The following is a 16,505-nucleotide window of genomic DNA, read 5'->3' on the forward strand; positions in this document are numbered from 1 at the left end:
AGAGATCTGGCTATTACTACCTTATCCAAACAGTAAAATTAAGCATCACCAGCGATGGGACAACCTGATATCATTTGCCTCATAATGTAATGTACTGTGAAGTTCACACTACTTAGCTTCTCCTTCATATATACGTATCTCCTATGTAATATTTTCCTAAAAATATTTATTTTGAATCTAATCAAGTAAACATATAAATTTAAAACTTGGGACATTCTACAAAACTACCCCAAACTCTTTTTATAAAAGGCCAAAGCCATGAAAAAACAAAAAAACAAACAACAAGCAGGATATTATTCTAGATAAAATTACAAGGAACATTAACCACATGAACCTTGACTAGATCCTGGATGACAAAAGTAAAACAAGAAATATAAAACACTTTTGGAGACAATTGGGGAAATTTAAGTACAGGCTGTCTGCTACATATTACTGAATTACTACTGATAGTCTGAGGTGCAATAATGATTTATGGATATAAAAGAGAATGTCATTCCTAGGAGATATATGCTGAGATATTTAGGAGTGAAATCTCAAGATATCCACAATTTACTTTCAAAGGTTCAGCAAATATGGAGGAAATATGTCAAGATGTTACAACTGGTAAATATAGATGAAGTATATGGGTATTCATTGTACTCTTACCTATAGATTTGGAATTTTTTAAATAAAAGCTTTAGGGGTAAAATCTCAGTTCAAACGTCGTATCTTCTGTGGATGCTTTTTTTTTTTTTTTTTTTACTTTTCTAGTGGAATTATTTTTTCTATCTTCAGTATTCCTGCAGGACTCTTTATATTTCTACTTCAGCACTTAGCGAATTTGTTAATTGCTAATTCCTAGGTCTGACCTTTTTCCTATACTGTGTGAAACTGGCCTCATCTTCATTCCCAGAATTTAGCTCTATCTGGCACCTACTAGGTATTCAATGTTTGTTGTATGATGAGATAAACTGACATGCCACAGTAACAAACTCAAACTGAATCTAGGTATTGTCTATATCACGTATCTCAAATTTAATTAAATCTATCAAGCAGGAAGCCTATTAAATGGTCCTTTGTGATCTGTACCATTATGAGTACCCACATCAACATTCAGTGGATTTAAAATTGATTTAGAACAAAGCATAACATGTTTCCCTCAAGCAGACTCACCCTTCAGTCATCGCAGGCATATTTTCATTTAAATTCTTCACACTTTCGAACCAAGAAAATTAGAGAAGCATACCTGCTCTACATCCTTGGAAGTGGAGGTCTGGTTTTCTCCCATGATTCCAGGCTGCTCATTTTCCCACGGTAATTTATTTTTTCCTTTTCCTGCACTTAATACCCTTCGGGTATAGAGAGTTGGACTGTAAGATCCATAAATTTGCATGCTATCCCTCACGCGGTCACCACAGTGACAGTGTGCATTCTGAGTTCTGTTACCAGCCAAAAGCCAGTCCGTATCTGCTCCATGTGCCAAATGGTTTGATCTACCCCTGGCAGAAGATGGCATCAGTACTGCATATTCCACAAATCCCTGCTCTGTTAGCCTTGGTAAGGTTTTCCTAGCCAATCTGGCCTGCACAGCATTCATCACTCCATCTCCATTATCTTGCAGTTCAACAGTATCCACAGCTTTAAAAAGGATGCTGGTTTTACCTGAGCCCATTGATGATGCCAATACGGCAAAAGCTTCTAAAGCTGCTTGGCGTACCCTGCGTTTGCTATCTACAAGGGCTGGGGCAAGATCAAAGGACAGTTTGGGCAAGTCAAAATCCTCACTAGGATAGGTCAGCAGGGAGCAGATGCAAATGTTCACCACCTCCTCTCTCACTCTGGAATGCTTATGTTTGAGATGTTCCAGGAGTAAACAAAGCACCTGCTGAGGTCCTACTTCCTTCATTAGCTTGAGGAAGATTTTCATGTATTCTTGTTTGATCACCAATTTGTTGTCTGCCAGTACTTTGACAGAAGCTGTTATAACTGGTCCCAAGAACTGCTGTACCTGCTCTCCAAGGCGAATAACCAGTAAATGCAGGATTTGAAGTGTGCCATGAACCACTTTGAAGTTAGAATCGTCTAACAAATTATATAGCAAACTAATGAAGCCAACAAGACTAGAATGAGGAGTAGAACTAGGGTTAAATTTTCCCAGCACCTGCTTTAGTTCTTCGACGGCCTGGGTTCGGTTCTTATAGTCTTCCTGATCCAATAATCGTGAATGCAGCTCCTGAGGAATAATCCCAAATTTCAGATTGCTGTTGGAAAGAGTCACTGCACAGGGAAGGGGATCTTCAGGAAATCCAGAGGCTTCAAGTTCCAAATAATAAGGAACCTGACTTCCAAAATGGGACTCCAGGCGGCGATTGTAGTGTCTCCTCAGGGCAGAGGGGAGACGAGAAATATAAGATTGAAACCTGTCTTGGCCAAGTCGCTCCCCAATTTGTTGAAGTGCGGAGAAAGCTGTCTCAGATTCTTCTTCTGTTTCCTGATCACCAAGCTTTCGGGCTAGGGATATTATCACCTCGGTGAGATCCAGACCAAGCAACAAGTCCTCGGTAGTAAGCAAGATGGGAAGCAGTAGTGCTGTGGACGCTCTAAGTCGGGCATCGGTACTTTCCAGTCCTTGTTGTATAAGCGTTCTCAACACCTCTCCAGAACTACGTTTCAGACATATATGCAGGATCTGCAGCGCATCTTTCCGCAGGGCTGGATTCTCTTCCCGTAACGAGACAACTAGTTGAGGCAAAAGTGCTAAGCTAAAGGCCTCTTCCAGCTGGCCTGCCTCCCCCTGACCCCGGAGAACGTCTGAGAGAAGTTGCAAGCAGAGTCGCTTCTCATCACTACCTCCTTCCACAAGCACTCGGCCCAGTGCCCGATACAAAGCTTCCTTGCGTCGGGGGAAGCCAAGTCGACCGCCCCGCAGCGGCAAAGCAGCTTGCAAAGCCTGAAAGGCCTCAGAAGGATCCGGCGCGGTGCGGAGGAGTTGAAGGAGCCGAGTCTCCTCTTCATCTCCCCCAGACAAACCGCCTCCAGAATCAGACCAGCTGCTTGAGACTGCCTCCGAGGGCATCAAGAGGGCCGAGGCCAGAGGCGAAGTTGTAGTGGGGCAGGAACCGTGGTCCCCCGCAGCTCCACGGCAGTAGTAGTTTTTCTCTCCTCTCATAATGCCCCCAGCTCCACTATCATCAGTCTCTGGGGCGGAAGGACGACTGCGGCTCTGGAGCCGATAGGCAGAGAGAACTGGAAAGAGCGGCAGCAGAAGCAGCGCGGAGGGCGCAGCCGCCATGCAGGGTCGTCAGGTGGCGGTGGTTGGAAGAAACCATTGCCGTCTCCGAAGGGCTCGATGGAGCCCGGACTTCCAGATCCTCTCCAAGCCCCAAGCTGCAGAAGAGGAAAAAGAACAGCTTCAGCCCGCCGCCAGGCCGCCCCCAACTCCGGGAGGCAGCCTCTGGCAAAATGGCCCCCGTTTCAGCCGTAGACCCCACCGCTGCCACCGGGCGTAACCAAGGGCACCACGTGACCAAACCGATTGCTTCCATGGTGATGTACCCAGCGCGGACCTCTTGACCCGGAAATCCACTTGCCGTGATGAATGCTGGGTTATGTAGTCCACGTCAGGTGTTGAGACTAGGCCAAAGTCTCCTGGAAGAGGAAGTCAGAACGTTGCAAACGTAGCTAGAGCGGAGAAGGGAGGAGGGGTGAAGACATTAGACGGATGTGACGCTTTCCTTGCTCTGGGCGGAAGTTGCCCGCCCCACCCGTAAGAGTTGGGGTTTGACCGGAGCTAGTGAGGATCCAGCCCAGGCTCCAGTTGTCCGCGGCTCCTCCTCCTGTCGCTTCCCGTGTGATTACTGGGACTCAGGTATTTTCCTTTTGCTGTCCTCCAGCGGCGCAGACTTTGGCAGTGTTTTGCCTGAATGCCACTGGTGCAAGAGTAAGAGGCAAAGGACTGAGCGGAGCAGGTGGAAGGAGAGACGACATCTTCTTGTGCAGGGCTGGTTACCCTTGTAAACGCGTTACTCTCTGCCACCCTGAGTAACTGTGATCCTTTCCTCTTGCCATCTGCTTATCAGGACAGAAGATCCGGACCACGGCCGAGCTCACAAATCGGGTACTTTTTTTCAATTCCTGGTCTTTGGGGCCTTTATTCGCCCCCGCCCTCCTCCCCTTTCTCCTTTTGTCGACTTCTCTTAACCCTCCGGCCGTAGAGGGTTAATTTTTGTTTTTGTTTTTGTTTGTTTTTGACCACGTTTCCTTACCCTCATCACTTTGCGTTTTCTTTACAACGTACATAATCTGGAAATAGGTCTGTTTTTTGTTTTTTGTTTTTTCCCCTGTAGCTAACCGCCTCTCCCTTAGACGTTATCAAAGTCTTTCCTTCTAATGCAGTTCCTCTGTGGGACTCTCCCCTTCCCTCCGCCCCCTCCGTCTGCCGCCCTAGCCTCCCTGCAGGATCCTCAAGCATCTCTGCAGCCTTTCAGTCTCCTAGAGACAGAGATTGCGAAGACAATTTCACTTGCGGTGGAAGTTCTTGGCATCACGGTTCTAAGAGAATTCTGCCCTGTGGATTTAGGAATAATAGTAGACATTTATTTATTTTAGGCGAACTGAGAATTTTGTGTGCATTTTCTCCTTATCATAAATATACTTAAACGAACACAGTGGAAGAGCTGTGTGTCTAGTGTGAGCCTGAATGCTTTGGAGTGTGGAAGAGAGATTTTTTTTTTTGAAGGAGTATTAATACAATTACTTTTGAATGACTCGTGCGAAAAGTCTAAGTTATTATTTGAAGACCCAAATTTATGCACTTCAAATGCAAGTATTCCTACCCTTCTCTGTACCAGGTGGGATTTCTCTTAAATACTTTTTAAAGTCTTGGGATAATTGAGTCACATATGCTAAACAGCTTTATAAATAATGCTGCCAGCTGATGCGAGCGCAAAAATAATTTCTGAATTTTTGCCTTAAAGTAAGATTTGAATATCAGTTTTGTTTTTTGGGGGGTGGGGATGGGGAATAGACTTAATGTAAATGAGGCTGTGTAAATATACATCCTATGTTTTGGTTTAAATTCTAGGCTGTTACTTGGGTTTTAATAAGCCATTTTCGTGTTTAAATGAATCTGCCTAAATTAGATTTGGCTAACATGTTTCATTTTAGGGACAAGTTAAAGACAAGGAGGTGAAAAACAAGAAATGATTGTAGCAGTTGTCAATGAGAAAGTGTCTGTTTCTCGTAGTCCCAACCTAAGAAGCTCAAATGTGTAGACCCATGTATTGCCCAGACTTGAGGAACCCAGTTCAAACTAACCTAGAGAATGATGTACACATTACAGTGCCAGTTTATGTTGAATCAGAATTTTCAAGTTGAAAATCCAGTGCAGTCTTTCTTGTATCCAAGAACTTGGGAAGCCAAGTTAATAACCAGAGGTTGTGTGGTAATCATGGAATCACAGAAAAGGAGCTTCGAAAGTCTTAAATGAGAGACGTGGATACTTAAGCAGTTATCATGCCCTTTTCCTGGGAACAAAGCAAGATGAGTCTTCCTTTTGACTCTTTTTTTAGGTCCCTGTGAATCACTATACATTACAGATTGCAATTTATTTTATATCTGTTATATTTTGTCTCTTTGATTGAAGACTTAGAAGATGCATTAATCTCCGTAGTGGATATTTAGGAAATGGGACTTCATCAGCATCACGTCTTACTGATTATCTTTTAGAGCTATTTTGTGGAACATAAATCTCATTCATTGAGTGTGTATTCTGTTTATTACGAAGCAGTTTTTTTTTTTAAATCTTTGGAAATCTAGGAATTCTTCGTATATTGACTTAAAAAGCCTTTCGTATTTAATCATATATAGAGAGAGTACAAATTTATAATCAATTTTTAGAATAGTAGAATACACTATCAGGTGTTTTATTAATAGTACGCCTCAGAAGGTTAAAAAGTGGTTAAGGATACATTGAAAATTGCAAATTCAGCTAAAACAAGTTTAAAATTTCAATAATTTCAAGAGTGTGGTTAAATTAGTGAATTATAGGAATGTGTGTGCTACGTATGTTAATTTTTTTTAGTTGAACTTAAGGGTAAACACAATTGCCCTAAAACCTCCTTTATTTTCAGAATCAGGTAACACAGTAGTTACCTGGGCAAATCACTATGATTTTTCTCTGTTCTTACTCAGATTTTACAGACATCCAGGAATATTGAACGTCAGTGTGAATTCTGTAAACTAGTAAGAATTTTGTATAGTTTGAGAAGTTATTGTGAAGAAATGCTATGCAAATGAAAGTTGCTATTACTATTAACAAGCAATTATAATAACACCATGTTTTGAGTATTTGCTATGTGCCAGGCACCATGCTAGGTACTTAGTAAATATTAAGTCATTTAATCCTCACAAGAATTTTTTGAGGTTACATCTTCTACATTTGGACTGTGGAACATTTTATGGATGTTTCCACAAAAGAGTAATTGGATAGAGGAAGAAAGTAAAACTCACATTTGCTTAGAGCTTGGAGAAGGTTTTGGTGGAGGTCAGTGTTGAAACTTTAGGATAAAATTAAGATTTTTTCCATTCGTATATTTTATTATGTATCGTTTGATTATATATTTTTAAATTCATTATTTTTTCTTTCAATCCTTGTTTGGTTGAAGATTATATATATTTTAATCTATCCTTTTTGGATTTCTATTCAAAATCTTTTTAGTTTCTTGTTTGAGGTAACACTTTAATAAGTTAAGAAATTATGAGCTTATTTTATACAGCATTGAATCAGTTTTCTTGATGTAGATGAGTGATATATTTTCATCTACTTAGGTTTATCTTCCAAAGCCATTACATATTTCTGTCTTCAGTCAAAACTGTAATTTTAAAGAAAAATCCAACTTGTGTTGCATATTAGTTACTATGTATAAGTTAACAGAATTTCACGTCTGTTGCAAACAGTTTTTCAGTGGACAGGTATTAATTATGTAACTTAGACGCCTGTCATAACATGGATTCAGAAATGACACAGAAGAAAGCAAGTTCCTAAAGTCATTACCACATCCAGTAAGAGTTCTAACAGGCTTCTGATTTTACTTTTGTTTGTCAAGTAATAATAAAAGTCAAATCTCAGATAAAAGGAAAATATCCTAAGTTGTTCCATAGGCTCACTGATAAAATTATATACCATTATTAGTTGAATTATCCTATGAGGAAAGTTGAACTGTGGGAAAGAAATTTAAGAAAAGAGCGGATGTGATAAAATATTCTCCTAATTTCATAAATCAGTTATTTTCTCCTTTTAAAGAAAACTGTCTCTTTGAATTTTTTTTTGTAGTAATCTTGATTTCACCATTTATTTACTCTGGGTGTGATCTATATTTATATGGTGGCAGATAATTGCCTCCCAACTGATTTCAGCACCACTGTTTTGTGGCTTAGTGTCAATTAAGTAGATAGGGACTAAACTCAAAACTTGACCTTTATTAACTTGGTTTCAGAGGCTAAAGTTAAGTTACTATAGACTATGGAAAGTTTGATTTTATTTTAATTTCCAATAGATACTTTTTATTCGATATTGACTAATGCAGTTACCAAGATTCAGAATACTATTAAGTGTTTTATCGTTAAAAAAAAAAAAGAAAGAACAAAAACTATGGCAGCGATATGGAGAAACCTGCTATACCAAATCTGCTTTTAGACAAATACCAGAAGGCAATGATTGTTCCATGGATCCTTCTTTATTTCATTTTAAAGCCCTGATGTATTTTTGTATCTAATGTGTGTATATTTTCTTAAAGATTTTATATGAATGATCTATCCTCTTTGGATTTCTGTTCTGAACATTTTTAATTTCTTGTTTGAGTTAAAATTTTAATACAATTAAGAAACTCTGAGCTTATTATGAGTTAGTGTAATAGAATATTTAAGAATTATGTAGACAGAGTGCCAAGGTTTAAATCTTGCCTCGGACTTAATTTCTCTGTGCCTCAAATTTCTTTATCTGCAAAATGGTAGTAATAATAACAGTACCTATTATATTGTTGCTCTGAGGATGAAAGGAATTAATACATGTAAAAAGCTTAGAACATCAACTGCTACATATGACAGTCAAAGGTATTCTAGATGCTCTTTTGTAGAATAATTTCATTTTATGAGAAGTGATAACAATTATAAATTGATTCAGTGAATATTTTAAGCAGCTCAACATTGTTTGGCATTTACTTTTTTGAATGTACTGTGTAGAGAGCATTGTTCTAAGATTAAGAAAACATTCTAGTCCCAGTAATGTTTTTTACTAATTATGTATCTTGCTAATTCATTTAACCTCTCTGAACTTAGGATTCTAAAACTGTAAGTCTTATTCAAAATGTAGTGCCTTATGTTTTTGTTGTTTAAGAAAAAACTCTCTTACTGTGCAAAATTTCAAAAACATGTAAAAGCAGAATAATATGATGAATATCTATTTACCTATCACACGTCTTCAGTAGTTATCAACTCATGATGACATCTATATCCCCTTCCGTTCCCTCATCCCTTATTATTTTGCAGCAATCCTAACAACATATTATTTCATCTACAAATATTTCAATACAGCTGATTATGGGGTCTCACACCTGTAATCGCGGCTCTTTGGGAGGCCAAGGCAGGAGGATTGCTTGAGGCCAAAAGTTCAAGACCAGCCTGAACAACATAGTGAGATCCCATCTCTACAAAAAATAAAAATAATAAATATTAACCAGGCATGGTAGCATGCACTTGTAGTTCTAGCTACTCAGGAGGCTGAGGAGGGAGAATCCCTTGAGCCCAGGAATTCAAGGTTACAGTTAGCTGTGATTGCACCATTGTACACCAATTTCAGTATGTATTTGTAAAAGAAAAAAGCTCTTAAAAACACAACCACAATGCCACTATTTAACAACAAAAAATAGCAGTGACTAATTAATATATTAATAATCCAGTCAGTTTGTAAATTTCCAGCTGTTTTCTAAATATGTGGGTGCACACACAAGTGTATGGTTCACAGGTTGTATTTGATTGATATGTCTTTTAAATTTATAGTTGCATTCTCTTTATTTCTTGCAGTTTATTTGTTGAAGAATTTAATTTATTTTACAAGATTTTTCACAGTCAGTATGTTTTTGCTAATTGCATCTTTCTGGTATTGTTTAACATGATTTTTCTATTTTCTATATTTTGTGTAAATTAATAGTTGGAGCTAGAGAATTGACTGTAGTTTAATTGGCTTGACTTTGGTGTGTGTTGGGGGTGGGACGTGAGAATACTCATGGGTGTTATGTTTTTCCATCAGAAGGTCCAATTATCTAGCTGTCTCTCTTTCTGTGATATAAACAGCCCTTCACAATCAATGCCTAATATTTATTAAGGATGCAAAATGGTAATATTCCATTATTCCTTCTTTATTAACAGGGATACTTTTAAAAACAGAAATTTGGCCAGGTGTAGTGGCTCAGGCCTGTAACCCCAGCACTTTGGGAGGCCAAAGTGGGAGGATCGCTTAAGACCAGGAGGTCGAGACTAGTCCGGACAAGGTAGTTAGACCCTATCTCTTAAAAAACAAAAACATACAAACTCATCTATTTCAAAACCCAGTAGTACAGTCAGCATAGGAAAGACATAATAAATGTTTGATTCTTTCTCTTTGTTTACTAGGTTTCAAATAATGAGTTGGTACATTAGCATCCTCCAGTGGTGACCATTAGGACTTTTTTTAAGTATCATTATTAACTCACGCATTTAACATATCTGATATTTTTTAATCAATTGCAGTTATTATTATTGGTGATCAGTTTGTCCTGTCTTTAACTAGTGAAAGCCTATTCATTTTGGCCCCTGAATATTTTTTATACGACTCTTGTAGTATTTGATAGCTTTCTTGCTACCTAGGATTTATTTATTTATTTATTTTGAGACAGGGCCTCACTCTGTCTCCCAGGCTGGAGTGCGGTTGTGTGATCACTGCACACTGCAGCCTTGACCTCCTGGGCACAAGCAGTTCTCCTAGCTCAGCCCCCCAAGTAGCTGAGACTACAGGTGTGTGCCATCACACCCAACTAATTTTTTTGTTCGTTTTTTTTCTTTGTAGAGACGGAGTTTCACCGTATTGCCCAGGCTGGTCTCAAACTCCTGGGCTCAAGCTATCCTCCCACCTTAGCCTCCCAAAGTGCTAGGATTACACTACCTAGGATTTAGATTCCAAATTTGTCTTGACATCTTCTGCCCCAGACATGATATCAGCTATTTGCCCAAGGAGTTCTGTGCTCTTTGAGGGAAGTGGTATTTAAGGACTACACCTGAATGCTAGAAATGTTCTTTGCTACTGGGATGGTCAGTTTCTAGACCTTTTCAATAGACAGAGCTAGGAAATATAATTTTTTTTCCTTAAAATAATATTACATATATTTCCTTAGTATTACATATATTTCATTTATATTTATTTATATTTATATAAATATTTATAAATATAATACTTATATTACATATATTATGTAATATTACATATATTTCCTTAATATTACATAGATTTAATATGTATGTATAGCTCACATGTATTTTATATATTTATTTATATATTATATTAATATATATTTATAATATTAATATATATAACATTTATATATCATATTACAATATACATTTATATATTATAATATTTATATATTATATTTATATATTATATAATAATATACATCATAATATATATTATAGATTATATAGAAATTATGTATTATGAATATTTACTGTTATTTATATACATATATTTATTCTGATACTTTTTATTCAAATACAGACTATGAGGCTCATAATTAACATCTTAGTGTTATATCTTTATCTTCTTTTTCCCATACCAAGAATCCTAGATCACAGTGACCCTAGGGTTGATAGAATATTATATCATTACTCATTTGCTTTATAGCACAATGCACACATTAACAGTGTCACATTACAAATAAATGGTGTCCTCATCAACAATGCATTACTGAAAACAGCGTAAGATGTATATTTTAGGGCATATCTCAATAGAGACTATCAGATTACTGTTTTAAAGTTATTTGGAATGATATGGTAAAGCCACTATCTAGGTACATATTTTCTTCCTTTGTATTTTCAAATTTCTTACGGATCGTGTGTTTAAGATTTAATTGTGCTTTGTAATTACGTAAAATACTTTTCTGATTCCACAATCAAATCTATAAAACAGAGTATATTCAAAGATGTCTGCCTTCTATCTCTGTCTTCTCTAGTTTATTCCATACCTCCTCTTGTAGGTAACCTTTAAAAGTACATATTGTATAATATTTCCTTTTTTTAATAGAAATGATTAGGTATACTTGTAATCTTCCCTTTCTTTTTTTTTTTTTTTTTTTGAGACGGAGTCTTGCTCTGTGGCCCAGGCTGGACTGCAGTGGCCGGATCTCAGCTCACTGCAAGCTCTGCCTCCCGGGTTTACACCATTCTCCTGCCTCAGCCTCCCAAGTAGCTGGGACTACAGGCGCCTGCCACCTCGCCCGGCTAGTTTTTTGTATTTTTTAGTAGAGACGGGGTTTCACCATGTTAGCCAGGATGGTCTCGATCTCCTGACCTCGTGATCTGCCTGTCTCGGCCTCCCAAAGTGCTGGGATTACAGGCTTGAGCCACCGCGCCCAGCAAGTAATCTTCCCTTTCATAGATAAATGGTGACACACTAAACACACTTTGCTTAGATCAGGGAGATCACTGCGGAGTATTCCATACAGAGATTCCCCGTTCCTTTTCATTGCTGTATAGTACTCCATTGTGTGGCTGCTCTATAGTTTTCACAACCATTCTTTTGTTGCTGGACGTGAGAGTTGTTTTAAAATTCTTGGTCAGTTGCCTTTTGGTCTCTCAAATATGAGGAATAAGAAACATGAGTATATTCTTTTGTTTTTATAAATGGACCTGCAATTATTATTAGCCATATGAATGTGTCTTTATACATTTTTGCCTTTGTAATTTTTGGATAGATTCTTAGAAGTAGGGTTGTTGGGTCAAAGGATAAATCCAAATGTAATTTTGCTACATTTTGACAGATTTACCTCCAGAGGTTTTGTATCATTTTCTATTCACACAGCAATCAGTGAGATACCCTGTTTCTCACATCCTCACCAACAGAGAGTATGCTGTCAAGAGAAAATTGTTAACTCTATGTATTAATTTATTTGATTTTAAGTGAAGTTGAGCAATTTTTGTATGGTTAAAACCATTTATATTTTTAACAAACATCTGTTCATTTCTTTAACCAATTTTTCCTATAGGGCTAGAGAATTTTAGAAATATTTTATAATTACTGATAAAAATTTTATATATGCTACAAATATTTTTCCCAGTCTCATTTATATTTTTACTTATGATTTCTTTATTCCAAGTTTTTAAAATGTAGTCAGTTTTACCTATTTTTTCATCGATGTCTTCTGGATTTTGTTTCAAAGTTAGGAAACTGTTCCCTAATCTCAGGTTGTCTTAGTTTGTTTTCTGTTACTTGTAACAGAATATCTGAAACTGGGTAATTTATAAATATAAGGAATTTATTTCTTACAGTTATGGAGGCTGAGAAGTCCAAGGTCAAGGGGGCCACACCTGGTGCGAGCTTTCTTGGGGCTGCATCTGGTGGGAGCCTTCCTGCTGGTAGGAACTCTGCAGAGTCCCAAGGCAGCACAGGGCCTCACATGGTGAGGGGGCTGTGAGTGTGCTAGCTTAGCTCTCTCTCTTCTTCTTATAAAGCCACTGGTCCCACTCCTGTGATAAATCCCCTTTAATTTGCTAACACATTAATTTGTTAATCCGTAAGTGGATCAATTCGTTCATAAGGACTCTGCCAATCACTTCTTAAAAGCCCTTCCTCTCAATACTGCCGCATTGGGGACTAAATTTCAACATGTTTTCACCCCCATTTCATTCTAATATTTATATAATTACATTTTTCATATATATACCTCTGATTCATTTGGAATTTATCCTGTTGGTGTAGGTATGTAGCAGAAATCTAGTTTTACCTGTTTCATATGGCCATTCTGTTATCTCAACACATTTAAACGTTTCTATTTTCCCTTGCTTAGATGCCACTTTTATCATATACTAAACCTGCATATCTAAATGATCTACTTTTATATTTTCTGCTCTCCATTGATCTATTTTTCCTTACATACTTCTCATTTAATCCTATTAATCCACAACAAATTTTACAAATAAGAATGTTTAAGCTAAGAATAAGTAGTTTGCCCAAGTATCAAATAGCCCAGCTATTAAGTAGCAAATGTAGACTTAAATCCAAGTGTCTCCAACTCTAAAATTAATGCTTTTACTCACTGTTCTTTCCTGTTTTTTATGGTACAAACACGTCCTTTTACGCAAAGTGGTTACTGAGGTAAATGAAACTGCCAGTGTAAAACTGTTTGACAAATGTGGGGCTTTGAAGATTGGAAAGTGTTGCTTCTTTGAATTAGTTTTTTAGCCATTTATGGGTAGATAGCTGAGAACCAAATATAGTTACAGTTGTCATTTATAATTTTGAAGGCATTATAGTTTTTGAGTCAAACACAGTGGTGTAGTCCCAGCTACTGATGAGGCTGAGGCAGGTGGATCACTTGAGCCTAGGAGTTTGAGGTTGTATTGAGCCATGATCATGCCTCTGAATATCCATTGCACTCCAGCCTGGGCAACATAGTAAGACCCTGTCTCTAAAAAAAATTATTTTAAATATTTCTTAGAAATAATTTTCAGTCATTTTTAAGCTGTTAAACTTGAGCTATAAATATTTTAACTGGTTCTGGAACTTTTGCCTAAGAATAACCTGGAGGACTTAAAACACAGTTTGTCCATTTCCTGCAACCCCAATGACCCATGTAGTTTCTGATTGCTTACAACTGTGATGGGGCTCAAGAATTTACATTTCTAGCAAGTTCCCAAATGTTGCTAATGCTCTTGGTGCGAGGAACATATTTTGAAAATCACTGGTTTAAAAACTCTGTATTCGAAAATGTTAGAGTTCTGCGCATTTTTCTAAAGTCATATTTTTTGAGAGAGGAAAGGGGCCAAATTAAAAATTTTAAGAATTAATTTGGCCAGGATCAGTGGCTCACACCTGCAATCCCAGCACTTTAGGAGGCCAGGATGGGTGATCGTTTGAGTCCAGGAGTTCAAGACTAGCCCAGGCAACATGGTGAAACTCCTTCTCTGCAAAAAAATGCAAAAACTAGCCAGGCGTGGTGGTGTGTGCCTGTAGTCCCAACTACTTGGGAGGCTGAAGTGGGACAATCACCTGAGCCCAGGAGGTCAAGGCTGCAGTGAGTAAGCTAAGATCTTGCCCCTGCACCCCAGCCTAGGCAACAGGAATGAGACCTTGTCTTAAAAACAAAAATGAAACAAAGCAAAAGAATTATGTTATGGCAGACTGCTAGTGTAATTCATTTTAAGTTGTTCCCTATTTTTACCTTGCCTTGTTGAAGTTACTAGTTGACATTGTTTTGATTAAGCATTAAAACTATAATTTTTAAAATTAAACTTTATTCTCAGTACTTCTTACAAGGAATGAAAGTATGTCATTTGCATCTAATACAATTATAAACATATGCATAGGCTTTTTTTTTATGAAGTTACCTTTATCAGTGCCTTTTCTTTGGCCCATTTTAAACACTTTGATAATTTATATTATCATGAAGTAAAATGAACCATTGCTGATTCAAATGAATAGAATGTTTTACTCACTAGTTGGAATGGTCAGAAATTATTTAAAAGGTTTTAACAACATAGATCTAGAAAAGTGAGATAGAGAAATAGGGGCATAAGTGTAGGGGAACAACTTTGTCGTGGTACTCTGGTCACCTTGCATGTATCCATATAGGCAAAGACTTGGACCTCAGGACTGCAGCTTATCTGTGGCTTGACACACCTGGTGATTCTCCTGGAATATGAGAGGGTGAGAGGCCTCTAAGGAGCTGCTATGAGGTCATCTCCGAATTTCCCACTCACCTCTCTATTTCCCCTAGAAGTGTGTCATGAGACAGTTTCTCTTCACTTCCCTGGTTGTGATTAGGTATTAGACTTTTGACCCCACCCCACACCCTTAAAATAGAGCTACAGAATAGAAAACTGCTTAGCCATAGTTTACATTGGGCCAGCCCCTTTTTTGTGTTACCATTTTTGATGTGCAGGACAAGGATCCAGGCAGTTTACTCCTTGGCTAATCTTCTATTCACTCTCTAAGTAATAAACTATCTAAATCTAATAAGCCATCTAAATTTTAAAATGGCTTATATGTCTCTTTACTGATAGAATTAATGAGGCTTTGGCCTGGTTTTGATAGGTATTTGTTCCCTGGACAGTAAGCAAACTTCCTTCCTTTTTTGGTATGCATGGAAGGAAAGGCGTTTCATGGATATGGTTGGCAATAACCAAGCTTTTTTAAGGTTGATGAACAATAAAAATAAATCACATCTACCAATTATTGAGTGCTTACGTACCAGCACATAGAAAGGCATATTTACAACTACTTTTTATACAGTTTTGTCTGCTTTTTTACAAATGGGAAAACTGAGACTTTTGACTGAGTTTCCCAAGGTCACATAGCTGTTAAACAATACATACCATTGTACTGTAACCTGGGAAGCCTGATACGAAAGCCCAGCCTCTTAAAACCATACTGCGTATCATACAAATATATGCGTGTGTGTATATTCACGTGTTGTGTGTGTACATATATGTATATGTGTATTTACAGACCTATATTGTGTCATGCATGCATGTCATATGTTGATGGTAATTTACCAGTTTTGAATTGAGTACACAAAAATTAGGTTAGCAATATAGGATCTATCACTATGTGATTCTTACTTATATTAAAAATGAATCTAGTCAATAATTCATAACGTTAATTTGAGAATCAACAATTCTGCGGTACTTGTGGTTGCCCAGGGTATCAGAGAAGGCAGAGTGGATTTCTTATCTAATAGTGAGAGGTAGTGCAACATAGAAAGTTGAATACCTCTCAAGGGACAAATCAAAAAATTTACTAGTAATAACTCATATTTATTAGGAGCCTACTAAGTGATAGACACTATTCTGAGCCCTTTTTATGTGTAAACTCATTTAATCCTCAGAACAACCCTATATTATAATTGTTATTCCTGTTGTTGTTAACTTTCATTCCTTGGTTTTTTGTGTGATGACTCAGACCTTCTTTTTTCCCAGACTCAGTACCTCAGTTCCATTACCTGTAAGACCTGATTTGAATTTCTTCTCTTCATCAGGTGTTACAGTTTGTTTAGATCCCTTTCAAAGGATGATACCCATAATCTGTACTACAGATATGGATTGACATTTGCAGAGCAAAGCAAAAATTTCTCCTCTGTATTTCTGTCTATTATAGTTCTGTTAATGCAGCTTAAACCCACATAAGTTTATGGTGTTAAAATAGTACTGCAATTAAAATCCCTAAACCTGTTAAACACGTCCTACAGATGCGTGTTTTCTCTCTTATTCTATACTTTGGG

General features: G+C 37.5%; 2 protein-coding genes across 8 annotated transcripts in view; one reads left to right on the top strand and one right to left on the bottom strand.

The window, feature by feature from the left end:
* Positions 1–3,509, bottom strand: part of TOGARAM1 (TOG array regulator of axonemal microtubules 1) — a 108,543-nt gene extending 105,034 nt beyond the window's left edge. For all 5 annotated transcript variants that reach the window (XM_023222635.1, XM_023222636.1, XM_023222634.1 and 2 more), the window contains exon 1: positions 1,226–3,509. In XM_023222635.1, the coding sequence (XP_023078403.1) occupies positions 1,226–3,271 (2,046 nt within the window). In that variant the 5' untranslated portion in view covers positions 3,272–3,509. The remainder of the gene's footprint in view (positions 1–1,225) is intronic.
* A 207-nt stretch (positions 3,510–3,716) lies between these two features.
* The window catches only part of KLHL28 (kelch like family member 28), a 38,917-nt gene continuing 26,128 nt past the window's right edge, over positions 3,717–16,505 (top strand). The window contains exon 1 of one of the 3 annotated variants that reach the window (XM_023222619.2): positions 3,717–3,847. Coding sequence is in view for 1 of the 3 variants with exons in the window: in XM_023222618.3 (XP_023078386.1) it covers positions 4,788–4,829 (42 nt within the window). In the remaining 2 variants the exon portion in view is untranslated. Of the gene's footprint in view, positions 4,097–4,215; positions 4,830–16,505 lie in introns of those variants that run through there. The other 2 variants (XM_023222620.2, XM_023222618.3) reach the window with 2 other exon arrangements.

This window comes from Piliocolobus tephrosceles, chromosome 6, assembly GCF_002776525.5.
Source record: "Piliocolobus tephrosceles isolate RC106 chromosome 6, ASM277652v3, whole genome shotgun sequence".
NCBI lineage: Eukaryota > Metazoa > Chordata > Mammalia > Primates > Cercopithecidae > Piliocolobus > Piliocolobus tephrosceles.